This window comes from Rhipicephalus sanguineus, chromosome 1 (genome assembly GCF_013339695.2).
Source record: "Rhipicephalus sanguineus isolate Rsan-2018 chromosome 1, BIME_Rsan_1.4, whole genome shotgun sequence".
Taxonomy (NCBI): domain Eukaryota; kingdom Metazoa; phylum Arthropoda; class Arachnida; order Ixodida; family Ixodidae; genus Rhipicephalus; species Rhipicephalus sanguineus.
This window is the reverse complement of record NC_051176.1, coordinates 309215365-309234684: the sequence shown is the minus strand read 5'-3', so window position 1 is coordinate 309234684 and position 19320 is coordinate 309215365. Positions and strand designations below refer to the sequence as shown.

Here is a 19320-nt window from a genome sequence, read left to right as displayed (position 1 = left end):
CCCTCGATGTTGTGAAATTCCTTGGCGGCGTGCAGGCCCCTGAGGCATCACTTCAAGCTGAACTGTCCCACGGACTTGGCACTTTCAAGGAGGAATATCGAATCCGCTTGAAGCCTGGTGTTACACCATTCTCCCTCAGCGTGCCTCGTCGCATTCCCATTCCGCTACATGAAACCGTGAGGCATGAGCTCAACAAGCTCGAAAGTGACGGAGTGATTCGCCGCGTTGACAATCCAACGCCATGGTGTTCTGGACTGGTAGTGGTTCCTAAAGCCTCAGGAGATTACCGTCTTTGTGTTGACTTAACCCGGCTGAATCAAGTCGTACTTCGAGAACGTCGCATCCTCCCAACGGTTGAACAAGTCCTCGGGCTTATCGGAGACGCAACGGTGTTCTCCAAGGTACGCCACAGCGAGTTTCCACCAAGTGAAACTGACTACGGACTCTCAAGAGCTCACGACCTTTATAACCCCTTTTGGCCGGTACTGCTTCTGCCGCCTTCCATTTGGTATTTTCAGAAGCAGATGGCCAGAATTCTTGAAGGACAGAAAGGCGTAGCAAGTATGATCTATGATATACTTGTTTTCGGACGCACTCGAGAGGAACATGAGGTCCGACTGAACCAGGTTCTGTCCCGTCTTGCTGAGGCCGGGGTCACGCTGAACAAGAACAAATGCTTATTCGGAAGTGCCTGGTAAGCTTTTGGCTACAGCGGATACTCTCTCTCATCAACAACCCAAATGAATCTTCCGCGAATGCTGTGCAAATCCTTACCACAGAAACTGTGGCTCACACAACCCTTGATGTGATGGAGCTCTGTGTTGCAGAAACAGTGGCTGCCACGTTTTGCCTCTAGATGTGCAGGAAGTTCGTCGAGCGCAATCTTCGGATGGTGAATGCACTACATTAATCTCCTTCTGTCAGCGGGGGTGGCCTCGGAAGAACAAGCTGCCATTGCACATCTCCAAGTATTCCTCGGTGATCGATCAACTTTCTGTTTGCGACGGCGTACTGCTCAAAGGTACCTGTTTGGTGATCCCATCGTCACTTCGATCTACAGTCTTGGCACTACTACACGAGGGACATCAAGACTGTAACAGAAGCAGAGCCTTGGCGCGAGATTCAGTATGGTGGCCTGGCATCTCCAAAGACATTACCTCTCTGGTCGCCAATTGTGAGACATGCGCACTCACACGAGTTAACTTCGCTGAGCCACTTGTACCGACACCTCTCCCGGATCGTCTGTGGCAACTTCTCGGCATGGACCTATTTAACTTCTGTGGGCAAACTTTCCTCCTGGTAGTTGATTACTACTCCAGGTACCCTGAAGGGATAATCTTGAGGAGCACAACTGCGCAAGTTGTCGTGGATGTGCTAAAGAGCATGTTCGCCTGCCACGGGGTACCGGAGGAAATTCGGTCTGTCAATGGCCCGCCATTCTCGTCACGAGACTTCGCAATCTTCGCTTCCTCGTATGACTTTGTCCATACGACAAGCAGTCCCCACTACGCCCATTCAAATGGGGAAGTGGAGAGAATGGTCAGGACGGTCAAAAACCTCTTCACCAAGGCAAAAGACCCTCACATGGCTCTCTTAAGTTACAGGGATACCCCAGGCGTCAACGGTTTTAGCCCAGCTCAGCACTTTATGGGTCGTCGGCTAAGGACCAAAGTCCCTAAGAAGGAAGAATTGCTACATCCAAACGTGCCACCAAAAGACGCAGTAGCGTTGAGGAACGCATCCTACCAAAGAAAGCAGGAAAGGAACTACAATCGGCGTCATAGGCGCAGGCATCAAATGCAGCTTTTTGTAGGACAACAAGTCTGGGTGCGGCCAGAAAACGTAAAGGGAACTGTGTTAAGCCCAGCACAGAGACCCAGGAGCTACATAGTAGAAACAGGACAAGGTGTTATTTGCAGCGTAACAGGTGTCACCTTGTCCCCTTTGTTCCAGCATCATCGTTGCCACCACCAGCTTCATCAGAAGCAACCGAGCCACAGCTGCAAGTAGCTCTCCCATCTCAAGGTCCTCCAAGTACCACGGTAACGACGAGCGACTCGGGACGGGCTGGTGATCGTGTTGGTGTTTGTGGTGATGGTGGTGATGGTGGTGATAGTGATGGTGGTATTGGTGGTCGCGATGGTGTTGTGTGCACGCGTAGTGGCTGACGCGTGGTCCCACTGGACCGTCTGAACTTATGACTGCCGAACGTGCGGAAATGGGGGAGATGTAGATGTCGCTACTATTGTGCTAATGAGTGGCGCCCCCCTCCTAGATGTACGGGGTAGAATAAAGGTTAGTTGTTGTTTGGGTTCAGTGTCGACCGGTTGTCTTACTGCGGGCTCCTCAGGCGCTCATGCCATGCCTGCGTCACAGTCTCCATTGTACCGATAACACTACACCGAGGAGCCAGCGGGCGGTACGATTCGTTGCTTTTGACGCAACACGTTGCGGCTTTTTCGCTTTCGCATGTCCGCTAGCGCGATGTGCTTGCTTGCAAAGTTCGGATTCGTCTCGTACATCGGCGCCGTGAGCGGAGTTAGGCCTAGCCACGACTCCGAGCAGTAAGCTCGGTCGCAATGTGCGCGGCCGCGGTACCCGATCTTTCAAAGTAGTACGTCATGCTAGCGAGTACGAAGAGTCGTCCCGCAGTGGTCTTCGTCACGAGGTGCGAAATGTTGAAATGCTGATCAGCAGAACAGTTTGTCCGAGACGCACGTCTGCGATGTTCGCGACGAGCGCGGCCCACTATCGTAATCTGATGCTTCAGCTTCCGCTTGCAGCTGCCAAACTAAAGCGTAATTTCATTCTAAATGACCGTCTACCTATGAACACAGAACGAGTGCGAACGCGTCACTATGTAGCGAGATTTTAGACAGGCGTGACCTCGCAACGTGCAAGCAGCAGACAACGCTCTCCGGGAGCGAGGATCGGACCAATGGCGACGCGTGCACTCGAAACGAACTTCAAACATTGGCTTTTAGGGGCGTAGCTCCTCTTAGTCTAACCTTGTCACGTCTCCGTTGTCCGGCGTAAACGGAGCTCCCGTATGATGCAATAGATGGCGCTGTCTCATAGAAGTACATACAAACTGCAGTTCAGGGACGATATTCTAGATGGCGCTGTACACAATCTGTGTCGTCATCACCATTTCTTGTCTCATTTCCTAGATGGCGTTGGTCCAATAGAATTGTGTGCAATATGGCGCTTGTGTGAATCGACACTACGTGGCGCTGGAAGTGCCACCGCTCTCCAATTGGCTGCTGCGCGGGAATGCGCGGGGAACGAGCGCCTCTCTCATTCTCCTGGATCAACGCCGTACGTGTCGGATCGTTGGCAGAGCATGGACGATGTGCAGCGGCGGGCGCTCGCTCGGCGGCAGCCAGGCGGCTCCCGTGACGGTGCGCGCCAAGGACGCCGCTGCAAAACGGGCTCAACGAGAAGCGAATCCCGAGACCATGATTGCTTCAGGAGCTTCGCCCAAGCTCTTCATCATTTACCTGTGGATATGCTGTAATTTTTTTTCTACGCTTTTTTTTTCTTTAATGGAGGAACTAGCTGAAGCGGGAAATTTGAAGACGGAGAAATGCTCTTTCCGACGAGCCCAAGATGGCGGCGCCCGGTCGCGCCGTTGCGGACATATAATTTTTTTTTAATGCAGTTTTTTTTTTGCGATTTCCGCAGTAATTTTCGCCACCTCGCAAGCACAAGTTTTTTACCGCACTTCTACATAGTTTTCAGTGACGATATTTTGGAATCACCCCCCTCCCCCCCGCCACAGTGGTCTAGTGGTTATGGCGCTCGACTGCTGACCCGAAGGTCGCGGGATCGAATCCCGGCCGCGGCGGCTGCATTTTCGATAGAGGCGAAAATGTTTGAGGCCCGTGTACTTAGATTTAGGTGCACGTTAAAGAACCCCAGGTGGTCGAAATTTCCGGAGCCCTCCACTACGGCGTCTCTCATAATCAAATCGTGGTTTTGGGACGTTAAACCCCAGATATTATTATTATTATTATTTTGGAATCAGAAAAAGGGCTACATAAAATTCACTGAAGGTATAACTTTCGAAAATCGAATTTTTTTTTTTCGCGATACGAAGGCCGCATTCCCCCTTACCTGTTCTTTGACCATGTTTCTGACTTGTAATTATTCCTGTCTCATAAGAACATAAGCAGGGATTCTCTGCAGCTTTTTTCTGTAATTTCGCTTTGAAATATTCGAAAAGTATTCGAGAAATATTTGAAAATTATTCGAAAATTATTTGATTCGATTCGCACTCAATCTTTATTGTTCGAATTTGCTTCGCACCCAAAATTTTGCTATTCGCACAGCTCTAGTAAAAGCACCTGCATCTTTGAAAATCCCCCGTAGTACTGAATGTTATCATGGTGTTGTGCAAACACTAGCCCGACTAGTCCAATAACAAGTCCTCGCCTGTAGTGGGTGTGAACTATTCCTTTGTTGGAAGAAGCTAAAAACTACGATGCTTTGGTTAAGGCATTTGAAAACTACTGCTTGCCAAGTGTAACGACACTTACGAACACTATGTGTTTCGCTCGCATTGTCAGGCACACGGCGGGCCATTCGAACAGTTCTTTCAGGATTCGCGGCTAAAACTGGGAATTTGTAATATCAGTGATTTATGAGACTCCGTTCTGAGGGACAAAACCGTGTATGGGATTTCTAGCACTTTTCTGCATGAAAAACTCCTTCCAAAGAAAGACCTGACCCTGGTCACAGCAGTGGAATACTGCAAAGCTGAGGAACTCACTGAATCGCAAAATAAGGTGTGGACTGAGGAAGACAAAATTGAACTTGTTTCAAGAACAGCAAATAAAAGCGAACGAAAAAAATGCTGGTACTGCAACTTTTCGCACGCACCAAAAAGTGTCCGGCATACAGCAAAATATACAACAAGTGCATGAAATCTAATCGCTTCACCACCTGCTGTAGGAGCAAGCGTGCAGCCGTCGATGACATGGTCGATAGAGCGGAGAGTGACGGTGACTTCAACGTTCTGGAGATTGGGACGACATAAAGTAAACATGGTTTGCAAAAGTCTTGACGGATTGTAACAGCGTGCATTGAAGTTACGGAGGTGCAGCTGAAAGTTGACATTGGTGCGCAGGCTAAGTTACTTGCTGCTGCGTTCGCTGTTCTACAGGCATGGTAATAAGCAGCAGCCGTACCCCACGAGGAGCGTCTTGTCATTATGGGCGTGGCCAAATACCACACTGCGGAAAGGTTCGCCTTGCTGTGCAGTTATACAAGCGGCGTGTTCTGCTTGAGTTCTCCATAGTAAAGAAGAAGCAAGCCATTTAGGGCCTCAAGGCAAGTGAGCACCTTGGTCTGTCAACGTGGCTTTTTATGCTACTGTAATGGACGTTCAGCAATAGAACAAAAGGTTTATGAAATCAAGGCTTCGACGGACGCCCGTCTGGTTGGGAAGAATCATTGAATAAAAAAGACGAAGACGCCGACCACAAGAGAATAATTCTCTTGTGGTAGGTGTTTTCGTCCTTTTTATTCAACAAAAGGTTTATTGCGCGTTCCGATAGATAGCGACAAACAGATGATGTCATTTGCACATGGCTTCAACACGAATAGAGCAGCGTCTAATGCCGTGTCCTAACACTAGAGAGTGACGTTTGGTGCTGCGTCCTAACATTCCTCGCTTTTAAGTTTAAATAGAGCACATTGTCTCTAAACACTGGAGCCATAATGAACGAATGGTCTTCGAGTTCGAGTAGATCTTCTCAGGTCTGGTTCCTCGGGCGTGTAGAGAGGACTTGGGCTGGTGACACCGGGCTCCACGTCGACAGGTGCTCGTACCGGAGGAAGCCGGAAGTGGTAGTCAGATAGTGGCTCTGAAGGCTTCTTCATCGGCCATGTGCATCTCGGTTGTGATGCCTGTGGTGCACATTGCCATTGGACATCCAAACCAGATAGGAAACTGGACCCTTCTGCCAGTTTCCATTGAGTTCCTGCAGGGAATCTTCGGGCATAGACCAAATCCCCTACACAAAACCCCTTCACAACCATGTCAGAGGTAGCGTGCTGACAGACTGGGTGCAGCTTGTCTAATGCTGAACGTAATTTTCTGCCCATGATCATCTCCGCCGAGCTCTTGCCAGTCACTAAATGTGGGGTGGGGTGTTGTTTGAATAAGAAGTGGGATATCTTGCACTGGGTGTTGTTTCCAGACTGTTTCTTCAAAGCTTCTTTTACTTCCCTCACCATTCGTTCTCCCCTTCCATTACTAGCAGGGTGATAAAGCACTGTAAACATTGAGTGGATGCCCTTAAGCTTGAGGAATGCTTGCATCTCCTCGCTCGTGAATGTGGTTCCATTGTCGGAAATGAAATATTTGGAACACCGTGAGTGGCAAACAGTGCACATAGAGCTAAGATCACTGCCGAATTCTTCATTGACAGCATAATCTGCACATCAGCCCAGTTGGAAAATGCGTCCAACACGTTGACAAAAACTTTGCCTTGTACGGGTCCCGCAAAGTCGATATGCAGCTGGCTCCAAGGCTGATCTGGCTTAACCCAGAAGTGAACTGGTTCTTTTGGATTGCTTTGACTGCTCACTTGGCATCTGTCACAGTGATCCTCGATTTTCTTGTCCATTTTTGGCCACAATATTAGCAATCTTGCTTGACTCTTAACTGCTGTCATGCCAGGATGATCTGCGTGCAACAAACGAAGCACCTCATTTCTTCCTGCTTGAGGTATGACCACTCGATTTTTCCAGAAGATGCATTCTCGATGCAAAGATAACTCACTCATCCTTGTTGCAAAAGCCACAAGATTGTTCTCCAAATGTGTTGGCCAACCAGAGAGAACGTAATTCTTCACCGTCGACAGAATATGGTCCCTATTCGTAAGTTCCGCGATGTCAGATGCTTGTAAGGTGGATACTCCACAGCGCTCAAGAGCGGCGTCCAGGTGGTTGCATTTTGTCCTCGCGTCCCGATACTGGAAAATGGCTTAATGCGTTAGCGCTGCTGTTGCGGGGACCTGTCCGATATTTCAAGGTGTAGTCGTATGCAGCCAAAATTAAAATCCAACGAAGCATTCTCGGGTAAACCACTTCTGGAATGTGTTTCTCTGGTGAAGAATCCCAGAAAAGGCTGGTGATCAGTCGTAAGTAGGAAGTTACGTCCAACCAAGTACGGGCGGAACTTTTTTACGCCATACATGATGGCTAAGCCCTCTTTTTCAATCTGCACATACTTTCGCTAGCTCGATCTAAGCGTTTTAGAAGCGTATGCTATCGGGCGTTCTGTGCCATCGTGTCCCCGGGGAGCCAGCATGGCTCCAATTCCAAAAGGTGATGCTTCGCGTGACAGCACAATGACAGCTTCGGGTCATATAAAATAAGCACTGCCAGCGCCTCCTCTATCTTTCTGTTCCTGGGCGAAGGAGCAGAGCGCAATGGGAACCGGCCGTCGGCGTTATAGCGGCTCTGCCGCCAAGCGCCGCCACCGCAGTAGACCCTCTGTCGCGTCATCGCTCGCGGAATTGAATGCCGTGGCTGCATTCGAAGCTGCTATATGGTTCAGTTTTCGGCTGTATTCGCGTTGTTTAAAGTATAATGAAAACTTGTAAACGGGAATCATGAAGCACTTGTCGTTCTGGGCAACCAGCCTATTTCAAAGGCATGTGTCTTTCGCGGCTATCTGATCAAGACGCTCGCGCGTTGTCTGCTAGCCCGATACCAGAGAGCACATGCCAGTGATGCGTGAAAAATTGTTTTGTCACCGTTACATTCGCTTTAAGCGCCCAAGGTTTCAGTATTAGCTCCTGGTAAATGCCGCTTTCGAAAATCTCCTTTCATGCAGTCAAAAACCGTCTCTGCATTTTGGCTGCATGTCATATTTCACGTGACTGTGCACCTGGCCTGCGTCCCCTGGACCACATATGTGAGGCTCAATGTTCGGTACAACTGAACAGACTTTTCACTTGAGTACACGTTGGTTAGCGGCCCATAAACCACCAAAAATTACTTCGACATCACTGTCTATGAGCATGCTCGAATTTTTTCTTCAAGACATCGGCATACTATGCGTGCTCATTGAACTTATCTTAGTGCATTGTATACTTAGAATTACTACTTGTTTTGTAATGAAAATTTCTCGCATGTGCTGACATTCTGAGAGGATTATTCAATATGTGTGCCATGTGTGTATGGGGCTACAAATATGCAACTGTGTGTATGCAAGCCATGGCAGCAGCGAGGGCTCACAAAAAAAAATTGCAGTGGCTTAGCTCGGCTATGCCAGGATATACGTATCGTTAGCAAAGGTTCAGCCGATTATTCTGAGCTTTTCAGATTGTCTAGGATTAGCTTGATTGTCATGCTTCCTGCTGCTCCAATGACACACATTCGGCCACATCCTTCAGAACCGGTAGACCTGGCGGCATGGCCGGTTAACGATACCCATTGGTAACGCTAAAGAGCGGAGTGTTCTGCTTAACGAGAAAGTTCTTGCACATTGTACACGGTTTCACCCCACTCACTAAACTCAACGTTTCAAGCATGGCACTACTAAGCGGCTTTCAGGTGCCATAGTCTTTCACACATGTCGCACACGTATCCAAACGGTCGCACTGGCGCTTTCGCTAAGTTTCACAGTATAGGCAGTCGATCGGCGAGCCTTGACGTCATCGACGGCGTCTTGTTGCTGCTGCAGAGGTGGTTCGGCACGTCGCTCAGCATCCTGGCGACGCTGCTTTGCTAGACGTCTTTCCTCCAGTGTCTCCGCAGCTCGTTTAGCCTTCGTCTGTTCATTCTTCGTACGCTGAACCGCTAATTGCCTGGCAACTACTTCGGGATCCGATGACATAAGCTTCTCGGCTCTTCTGCGCCGTTGAGCAGCATTTGCGCTCTCCTTCTCCATGGCGTTACCCACCTGCAAACGCCAGTCAGAGGCGCTATCAAGCGGCACCAGCGCATTGTCAGACGGCGACTGCACAGTGAAGGCGAATAGCTGCGCGTGCCATGGCTACGACGTCACCCCTCTCGAATGCGCAGAGCAGCAGCGGCGAGTCGCGCGCGCCGGCGCCAGTCTGTCTGCACGGCTACGACGCCACTTCTCCCACTCTCCGCCACCAGCAGCGGCGAGCCGCGCGCGGCGGTGGCGGAGAGCGTGTGAGATGCCGGCTCCGCACTCATCCTCGCGCATGCGCAGCACAGCTCATGATGACCCACGCGAAATCAGCTCCGGCTAGGCAAGTGTAGCTAACGCTACAAAAAGTGCAATCACAGGTGGGACTCACCTTGACTGTGCTGGTGAGCCTAAATGCGCAAGCAACTGCAACAAAAATAAAGCGGAGCAGCAAGTATGTATGTTGATGCACACACAAAATAGGTGATACCGGACGATCCACACTTCAACGAGAGTTGCCCCTCATTCACTTTCCATTGTTTTTTTTACAGCGAAGCTGCATGTGGCTAAGACCTGGGCGTGTACAAAAAGTCTAGTTTCCTCAGGCTCCCCTAGGTGGCGGTAGTCATCCACGCTGGAGCACGATGAAATGAAACCCGCAGCTGCCACGTCCGCTCTGTGCCAGGACACCTCAGGGCAACAGCAAACAATTATAAAATAAGTTTTAAAGAAACTTATTTAGCGACGCATTTTGATACAAGACGGCTTATATTTCCCCTGGAGAAATGTCTTCCCAGCAATGAATTTGTGTTTAAAAGTGAAGCCTACTTTAAGGGGATTGGTGTAAGCTTGGTCTTTGTAACCTGGCTTTTCCATGTAGTGTGTGTTGCAGTGAAGCCTACTCACAGAGAAAAAATCATCCACAATGGAGCACAATGCAATAAATAAACCAGCAGCTGCTGAGTGGCACAATATGTTTACGTTCTGTAGTAGCTATGGTACTTCAGCCGCTGTAGTGGTACAGTGGTTACCGTGTTTGGCTTCTGACCCAAAAGTCGCAGGTTCAATCCCAGCCACGGTGGTTGCATTTTTTATGGAAGTGAAAATGCTAGACGCCCGTGTACTTAGATTTAGGTGCACATTAAAGAACACCAGGTAGTAAAAATTTTTGGAGCCCTCCACTAGGTGTGCCTCATAATCATATCATGGTTTTGGCACATGAAACCGCAGCAGTTATTATTAGAGTATTGCGACATATAGTTAGATCTCCCAAAGAGCAATGTGCCTGCGAGGAAAGACGAATGGAAGAGCAACAGGAATGTAATGATCATAGATCAAGAATAAATATTTGTGTGTTTGTGTGTGTGCGCGCATGTTGTGATGACCGCCACTGCCGCCCATTCAAGACAATAAAAGGTGTCTTTTCCTTTCATCAAAATTCACTGTTGTGCGCTACATAGCTTCGCTGGTCATCCACCTTCACAGCGTGGAATGGCTCAAGAATTTTTTCTCTACCTAGTTGATGCAGCCTAATGGCTTGAGCCATAGCTCATAGAGACTTTGGCACTAGTTTCTATTTTTAGTAGAAATTCAAATTTTCGCAGAATTAAGAGCTATGTGGCTGTCAAGCGCATTTGAGAGCCACCATATGCCCAAGTATTGAGTATGTAGGGTTGTTTAACTTTAAAAACTTTGTAACCATTTCTTTTTGTGATGTGCCATTTTTTCATGCTTCCCCCTGCACTGACTGTTTTGCAGAGGAATCGAATGGGTGAGCCTTACTTCATTTCTCTCCTTTGCCTATGCCAATCTTATTACGGTTGGCAGCAAAGTGAGAAATGAGATCGTCCTGACCAGCATCCAGTCAGGCCGAGTGCAGCAGGTTCGTGTAGACGCCAATGAGGAGTCGCCAATCACTTGCATTAAGGTCTCCCACTTAAAGTAAGTCACCATTACAAGTAGTCACTACATGTCATGCATGTCACCAAGGAGCCCTGCAACACACTTCTTGAAGATAGTAACCAGAAAATGCTATCGATCTATGTCAAGGCTCCTGTGAACATGTGAGGCAGATATTATTGCATTGCATAGAGCAGGGAATATGCAGTATCGTGTCAAAGACAGCCAAAACTGACTCGCTTTCTCCTTGGCAAACTACACTGCAGGCGGGCCAACAACACAGTAGGCAACATGGGCATTAGTTGTTTCTTGAGTGTGAAAACAACCTCAGTAATACTTCTGTTGTTCATTTCAAGTTTAATTAATAAGAAAAGATATGTGTGTCTATCTTCAAAAACACCGGAGTATCTCTTTTCACTTACGGCCTTGATCGATGGTTGTCTGCGTAATGTTTTGTTTCCTTCTGTATTCATGTGAGGTGGCACCCGGTATACATGCACAGTATACTACATGCACCCAGTATACTACGTGCACTACATGCATTACATGCACTTGTCACTTGTCTCGTACTGAGCCCATTACAACACTACGAGGGCGATTCAGAAAGTAATGCCTCCAAGGTAATACCTTTATTTGTGTTTACAGGCATCAGTTGAAAGCTTGCAATGTCAGGTACAAGTGGTGGCATAATTTTTCAACATAGTCACCAGCATGGGCAACACACTCTCTCCAACACAAAACAAGGTCTTTTCTTGCCGTCGGCGAAGAATTATGGTGGCTGCTGGCGACACCACTGTCGAACTTCTGCTTTCACCTCCCTGTCACAACTGTAGCGTTGGCCCCTAATGTGATCCTTACTGAAGTGGCCATCTGGGCACGTTGGTAGTCCATTTTTAAGAATGGTAAAAGTGCACTAGAGACAGCGACACAAAGAAGGCACGCACACACACACACATATCGCTATCTGTGTGCGTGTGTGTGTCTTCTTTGTGTCATCGTCTCTAGTGTGCTTTTACTGTTATTAAAAAAGTGCGCTCGCAGTTCAGTGTGCTTTGTGCGCTTGCGCATCATTGGCAGATCTTGTTACCTTTCGAGAATATTAGATGCTACCATATCCCACGCGCAGCACACTGTTAAGAAATTGCAAGGGTGTACATAGTGTTGATGCTATCTTCCCAGCAGCAACATAGCCAGGGGGTGACACACTGGGCATGTGCTCCCCCCTTCCGAAATATTTTTCTGCCATGGGATACAGAGCACAAACTGACACATCTGCCTGTCCAGCCCCAAGTTCAGATTCCCGAAACAAATTTCTGCCCCTGCTTCCCAGACAATCCGTGGCACAGCTTCTGAACAGAGGTTGCTGCTGTGGTAGCTCCATCAAAAGAAAGTGCCTGCCCTCTCAGCCTTTGGGCTCATTGGGCTCAGAGGCACTGAGGAGGCATTCGTGCCAGTTCCATTCTCTGGCATTTTAGCATCATGATCGCTGCTCATACGTTCAGAACCCATAGACCACTCCACGTGTCACTGCCATAATTTTATACTATGTACCTTTTATGCTTTTATATTGCATTTGATTTTGGGCCGCTTTACAGCCATATTACATCCTATCACAGAAGCTCATTGGTCACTGTTAACACCACATATCAGTCATGGTGCTTTTTGAACACACCTGATCCTTGCGCCACTAAAACCACTAACCATCATGATTCTTTTTTTAATGGATTCAGGTCTCCAACGCCTTCCATGTATGTCATATTTTGCCACATAAAAGCATGAAACATTATGTTTCATGAAATTACATGATACACATGTATATCTTTCTTTTATATGCAACGCATTGTCTTTTACCGCATCTCTTCTTAATGCAGAGGTTGTAGGTTCAGCTCCCACCAGCAGCAGATTGTTGTCTTGTCCGCTGTAATTTCCCTTTATTTTATATTTACTACACCTCATTTAAAGTTCACTTGAGAAGTGCCATGCAGCAGCTGTGCTTCTCCATTCCATGATTCCTTTACGATATTTTTCTCACGATTGTAACAAACACAGTGATTACATACCACTTAGCAGAGAAGACTCTATGCAAATTCTTGAAGTTAGCTTTTCTGTACCTTGGACTTGCATCGACACACCTTTCTACTTATTTTGTTCTCCCACTCTCTCCTCTTTATTCTTACACAGGCTCGGTATCATAACCGCCACTCCATTCAATCACATTCTCCTGCAATTCTATTCATTTCATTCAAACTGCGTAAGCCTGACAACAAATGCGATGTTCGACTCTGGAAGTCCCCTACATATAAGAGCTGTGCCTTCACCTCCGAAACATGACATCCCTAAAACTTATCTTAAATTATGTCACTCTGAAATCTTTGTAAGCAGAAGCAGCCGATTGCTATGTTGTTTTTGCGCATTCAGTGTCTAAGTTTGCACCCTCCCCTCCACATTTATTAAGTGAACCCGTATATGCACCCCCTTAGCACTGTTTTGCAAGAAAGAGTCATTCCGAACGACACCGTCCGGCCCCTAGCCTCTTTTCGAAGAGCACTTTTTTGCCACACCCCGAATGGGTCACTGAGCAAGGAGATGCATACAAAGCCATGCCACTGGCCAGAAAGCTACAATAACGTTCCGACTATTTACATTCAGCAAAACCTTTCTCTCGCTGCCATCTTAAGACCAGAGGCAGCTTGATGCATTAAGGCAGCCCAAAGATATCCCGCTTCAAATGCCGCTTAGACACGACTCCTACAATATGTTTGTTGGCATACAAAACACTTGTCTGCCTTGTTTTAGAATATGCCGTAGTTATATGGGACCAGTTCACTAAAAACAATATTGGGAAACTGGAAAACTTATAAAAAAGAGCAGTTAGGTTCGTCTACAATACGTATGGCTGAACTTCAGTCACTAACCTCGTATCTCGAAGCAGCCTAGTATATCTAATTGAAATCGTGTATGTCGTCTGAAATCGTTTTTCAAAAACTAACAAAAGGTCACTACAACATTGACACGTCTCACCTTCTCATGTATTCAACAGGTTATGCTGCCATGCTCAGACACTCGCTACACGTGTCAACTCCTTTAAGTATTTTTTTCCGAGGATGGTAGAGGAATGGAGCAATAAAACTGTGAGACAGGATTCCCTATCACAATTTGAACTACACCTTCACTGACGAGCATTCGTTTTGTTCTTGTTGAGTTTTCTTTCTTTCTTTTATTCGTTATAACTGATTGTTTGGTTTGAATATTGTTAGAGTAATGTTGCTTGCTTTTTGTCTTGTTCTTCAAAGCGCATGTGTGAAGAAACTTATTGACTGTTGTTCCCCTTTGTTATTTTTTTTGTTTTATGCGCTTACATATGTAGCACACTGCCAAGATCTTCTATAAGATCGCAGTATCTGTTAATAAATAAATGAATAAATAAATAAGAAATACCGCCAACTAGGCCACATTTCTTCGGCAAGTTTAGAGGGTCACGGCCAACACTGGGGATTATCAGGTTAGGGTGAACAAGGGGGTGTGAGGGTATTGTGTGATCCGAGGTAAAAGGCTCAAAGAGAGAGACACACACAGGCGCCCGTGTGTGTGTGTGTCTCTCTCGTGGTCGTCTTTGCGCCTTTTACTTTGGGGATTACCAAAACGCCTGGAGAGGAGAAGGGATTGTTTCTTGGAACTTATGGCGCGCCCGTGGCCCATAGCACTGCCGTGTTTGGCATTGTTCATCGTGATGGCATTCTGAACGTGATGTGCGTATTTACTTGAAATGTTAAAAAATGGTCGCATATAGTTTAGGGGCCCTTTAAAGAGCTTGCACATTGGCTTGGATCTTAATTGCTCATCCACAAGCACATAAACTTAACTTGTGCATCTTAACAAGTGCCAAGCAACAATCACAGAAAGAAGAGGCTCGTAAACAGGACAGGTGTGCTTGTTAGCACCAACTGGCCCAAATTTCTGCGTTGAACACAGGAATTGTTTTCCTGTCATTGACAATTTTTAGATGTCCTGCCATCTTCACCTATGGAACTGTGGTCTGTTTCAAGTTAGACTTTTGTTTAAGTATGACTTAAGTTTGAAGAAAATGATCTAGTTAGGTTTTAAAAAAAGGCTTTTTGCTTTTTTTATCATCTAATCATCACTTTTATAATCTCACTGATGCCCTACTGACAGCATATATTTATCATAATCATTTAAAAAAAGCTGCTCAGCCTTGCTTTTGCATAAAACTGTGCTTGATGCGCACTCTCTGTAATTCGACCAGTGGGCCTGTCTTCTTCCAGGCTGGAAATCAGTTCCAGCCTTGAAGAAGCGTCGGCTCGAGCACCCACCCCCTGTTGAGGGATTTTTTCATCGCAGGCTTCCATCTTCCCCTTCCTGCCGTTTTTTGGATCTACCAATATGTAGCTTATAATGATTTCCTAGGTCCTGCAATAAATACTCGCCATTCATAGATGCATGTTTTAAAAATTGTTGTTGGGATAAAACAAATAAACAGTTAGTTGGAAATATGTGTATCTGTTTTATATGTGCCTCCTTGCCCTCACTGTTATTCTGCCACCTAGAAGCATTCATTAGGGCACTGAATCGATAAACCCATGCTGAAGTTTTCGTCGTACAAAAACAAAATTCAGCCGCTGCGGCTCCATGCTTACACATCAGTAATGACAGACAAAATAGCAATTGGTGCTAAAATAAAAGCTTGCCATTGTTCGTGTGGAGGCAAGCACACCTCTTTCTGAATGCTGTTGCACACTTCGTATCATTTGACCAACTCCTGCTTAAAATTCTGCAGCCCTTACATGAGAATACCACAGTGGTTGTCATTAAGGTTGTGTCAAACAAATAAACGAGCCCTCTCAAAATTTCCCCTGTCTTTCTGTCAGGGAAAGCTCAGTAATATGTACCTGCAGTGTGCATCGCATAACTACATACTAAATGGTAGTACACAATAACTGTAAAGTAGTACAAATTTGCGTCTCCCGACGTGCCCCGCCATTACCAGCAAAAAATAAATAAATGTTGCAGTAAATGTTTTCTAAAGTACTCACTGCATGGCCTTTTCTTTCTTTCCATCAACACGTAGAAAAAGCTTTAGCTCTCTTGCTCAACAACCATGTGATGGTGGCAAGGAGCATTTCAAAACTATAGCCTGGAACACGTACAGTGGCGGCCAAGAGGACAGACATCTGGCTATCCTCAATATGTGTGTGCGAATCTGTGCTGTAATCTGCTACTGAGTTTAAGCTGGTGCTCTTTCACTGAAATGCGGAAGCTGCTGCCGCATAGAGGTGGCCGTCATTACAGTGAATTGTGTGCAGCGCATCACCTGCTAAGCTCATGCCGTCACTGCCGGGGTGCTTGTATCGTACATGCACATTTGCCGAGAAGCGTTGCTCTTCGTACCTGCTCCAGTCCTGACTGTGCATGAGTGCTGCAAGTATCTTGTCGGGTCAACATGATGATGGCGAACTGCTTTCGTTTCTGCAAGTGATGTGCAATTCGTGTCTCCGCGGTTTACTAGTGGTCCTGCACAAGCAGCAAAGGGAAGCACGAAGACATGGATTGTCACCTATTAAAAGCGTGCAGTATGCTTACAGCATTGCCAACAGCGCTATGCCACTCATGCTGCCTAGCAGATAGCTGAAACGTACTTGTGGGCTAGTTGGTTGGTCATATTCACGATAAACGGCAGCGCACGCTGGGTTAAGACAGAAACACAAAACACGAAAAAAAGGACGACACTAGCGCTGAACTTCAACTGATCTTTATTGACCACCACAGTTGCTTAAATAGCATCTTGTTGCGCATGCGTGTAGCATCTGGCAGAGCAAGTTCAATAGACAATCCCATGAGCAACAAAACCCAGAAGCCGCGATCAAATCACAAAGCAAAAGCGAAAGATTACAATCGGTTGCTCTATCTTCAAAAGAGCGGAAGTTTTTAGGTATTAACACATGATGTGGTTTGGTTTTTGGTGTTGGTTTTATTGGGTTTTTATTTTGTAATCTTTCGCTTTTGCTTTGTGATTTGATCGCGGCTTCTGGGTTTTGTTGCTCATGGGATTGTCTATTGAACTTGCTCTGCCAGATGCTACACGCATGCGCAACAAGATGCTATTTAAGCAACTGTGGTGGTCAATAAAGATCAGTTGAAGTTCAGCGCTAGTGTCGTCCTTTTTTTCGTGTTTTGTGTTTCTGTCTTAACCCAGCGTGCGCTGCCGTTTATCGTGAAGATAGCTGAAGATGCTTTTTGTAATGGGATTCTCACACTGAGTCGTACTGCCACAGTCATCTAATGCTGCCTTGATGCCTTCATGCTTTTCCAATGTTTATCTGTTAAAGACACCACCACACTCATGCCAAAGTCTGTATCATTGGTTGACCGGTCTCCCCACATTCTGAAAAGGTGGAAGACCTTTTGTGTTGTTGGCCACACCACCAATTGAGGAGTACAGTCAACCTTTATGCACAAAAAGCGATTACGTACATACTAACTGGTAGGCATGGGAAAGACCACGATAGCCTAAGTGGTCAGTGAATCCATTTAACTGTATGGAAACTCTGCTGGGAATTTGTTGCAGCTATGCTTTAACTGTTAGTACGTTTGAAGCAGGTACATATTAATGAGGTTTTACTGTAGTATATCGAACTCTGAATAACAAGCTTTCCATTGTGTAACTGAAAATATGTTTCTTAGAAATCATTTAATGGTCTAATTAAGTAGTTAGGTTTAACTGTGTATTAACCTTAATCATGCTTCAGTTTGAAAACATTGTGCACGAAGTAGCAGTATGACTTTTATCTAACCAATGGCTGAATGCACTAAATTTTCTGCATGATGCACGGGAGCTTTTGATACATGCTGGCCTTTTCTACTCTGTTGCAAAGTTTTAAATTTTCCATCCTTTTTAACACTATTTCAGGCAGTACTTTGTAGTACTCTTCAAAGATCAGCCTTTTGAACTGTGGGATCTCCGAAGCTTGACCCTTCTACGAACCATGCCAGACAGCTTTCCCTGTGTAACAGCATTGGTAAGTTTTGGTGAATTTATACTACAAGTGCATTGCATGCTTGTTCCAAAGGCTAATTGTCCTCTCATTTTTACCTGCTGTCGCAGTCATTTATCATCTGTAGTGATGTTCATCTGTGGTGTGGACCGCTCTTGAAGAAGCCAGCTCTGGTGAATGTTGCTGATAAGAGGAGTCTCACAGTGGTTTATGGTTTGTTTAATGTTTAAATGGGGTTTGTTTAATGCGCGATGTGCACTCGGCATTTTTTGACATCTGTCTCACCTACCCTACCCCAAAGTCTCCTAAAAACCCCGCTGCGAGGAGTCTTCTCCAGTTCATTTATATCTGTCTCAATCAATAGTCACTTCCCCACGTTCAGGGCACAGTACAGGAACACCTCCAGCCGTTGTAATTTAGGACCACCGCATTCATTGGGCCATGGCGCTCAGCAGAGTTGCAGTTTGTGGCACACACTCCAATTGATAAATCAGGGCCCCTCCATTCATTGAGTAGGCACTTGCTGCTGCCACTGCTTATGTCCCCACAATAGTTCGTGTCTGCTGTACGGATGTATGAGGCACTGACAGAGATGTTCCCAGCAGCCTGCTATGCGAGTTCGAGCGCAAGCTTCCATGAACACCCTGCCGAAGCAAGCAGAGACCCGTGCCGACCACGGCATTCTGCCCGCAGCTCGATTTCGTTTATAGGAGTTGCCAACATATTTTTGTATGCAGAATAGGATGCTTATCAAGACAGGGAGAGTTGGCCACGAATTTATTATAGTTGTATTTTAGAAAATGCACACCCTGCCTCCATTTTTTCTGCATGTAGTTGTCAAGAGTCAAGAGGGACTCCCCCCCTCCCTCATAAGAGAAAGATGAAGGGGTGCTTTAATTAGCAACACAAGCACCTAGGCCCGTATTCACAAACGCTCCTCGACTCGACCCTCCACCTCGACTTCGTGGAGTTGAGGAAAAGGCTTCTCCTCAACTCGAGGGGCGAGGGACATTCAAGGATGTCCCTCAACGTTTTCTCTGACAAGGAGCCCTTCACGAAGGCGTCCTCCAACTCAACGCACCTGAGGGTCGCACGAAGAAGAGAATATGCAAAATATGCTGTCTAAAGCATGCCTTGAGCCTCAAAACAAGAATGTTTCTTTTTATTTTCCATTCTAAACAATTGCTGTACGGTTTTTTTGAGTCGGTGGTACAGCGGAGGAGATGTTATCGTGTGTTGTGGCGACTGAGTTCCTGACGTTGTTGTGTCTGGCAACATAACAGCCTAGTATGCGATCGAGCGGTAGCAGGTTACGATATTACTTCTTTACACGCATCGAAGATCCCAACACGTGTACGTGCCACCCGCATATTATTCTGTAGGCAAGGGGTTCAGTAATTGCTCGCCGGAGACGACGACCATTTGGAAAGGGGACACACGCAGCGTGCTCTTATTGTAGTTCTCGCACAGAAATATTCCGCTGTCAGGTGGCAAACAAGTATAAAACGGTGTAAAACA

General features: G+C 46.5%; 1 protein-coding gene across 3 annotated transcripts in view; it reads left to right on the top strand.

Moving 5' to 3' along the window:
- LOC119379425 (WD repeat-containing protein 11) overlaps nucleotides 1–19320 on the top strand; it is a 448867-nt gene that overhangs the window by 164898 nt on the left and 264649 nt on the right. For all 3 annotated transcript variants that reach the window (XM_037648735.2, XM_037648734.2, XM_037648736.2), the window contains 2 exons: nucleotides 10652–10834; nucleotides 17718–17826. In XM_037648735.2, coding sequence (XP_037504663.1) covers nucleotides 10652–10834; nucleotides 17718–17826 — 292 coding nt within the window. The remainder of the gene's footprint in view (nucleotides 1–10651; nucleotides 10835–17717; nucleotides 17827–19320) is intronic.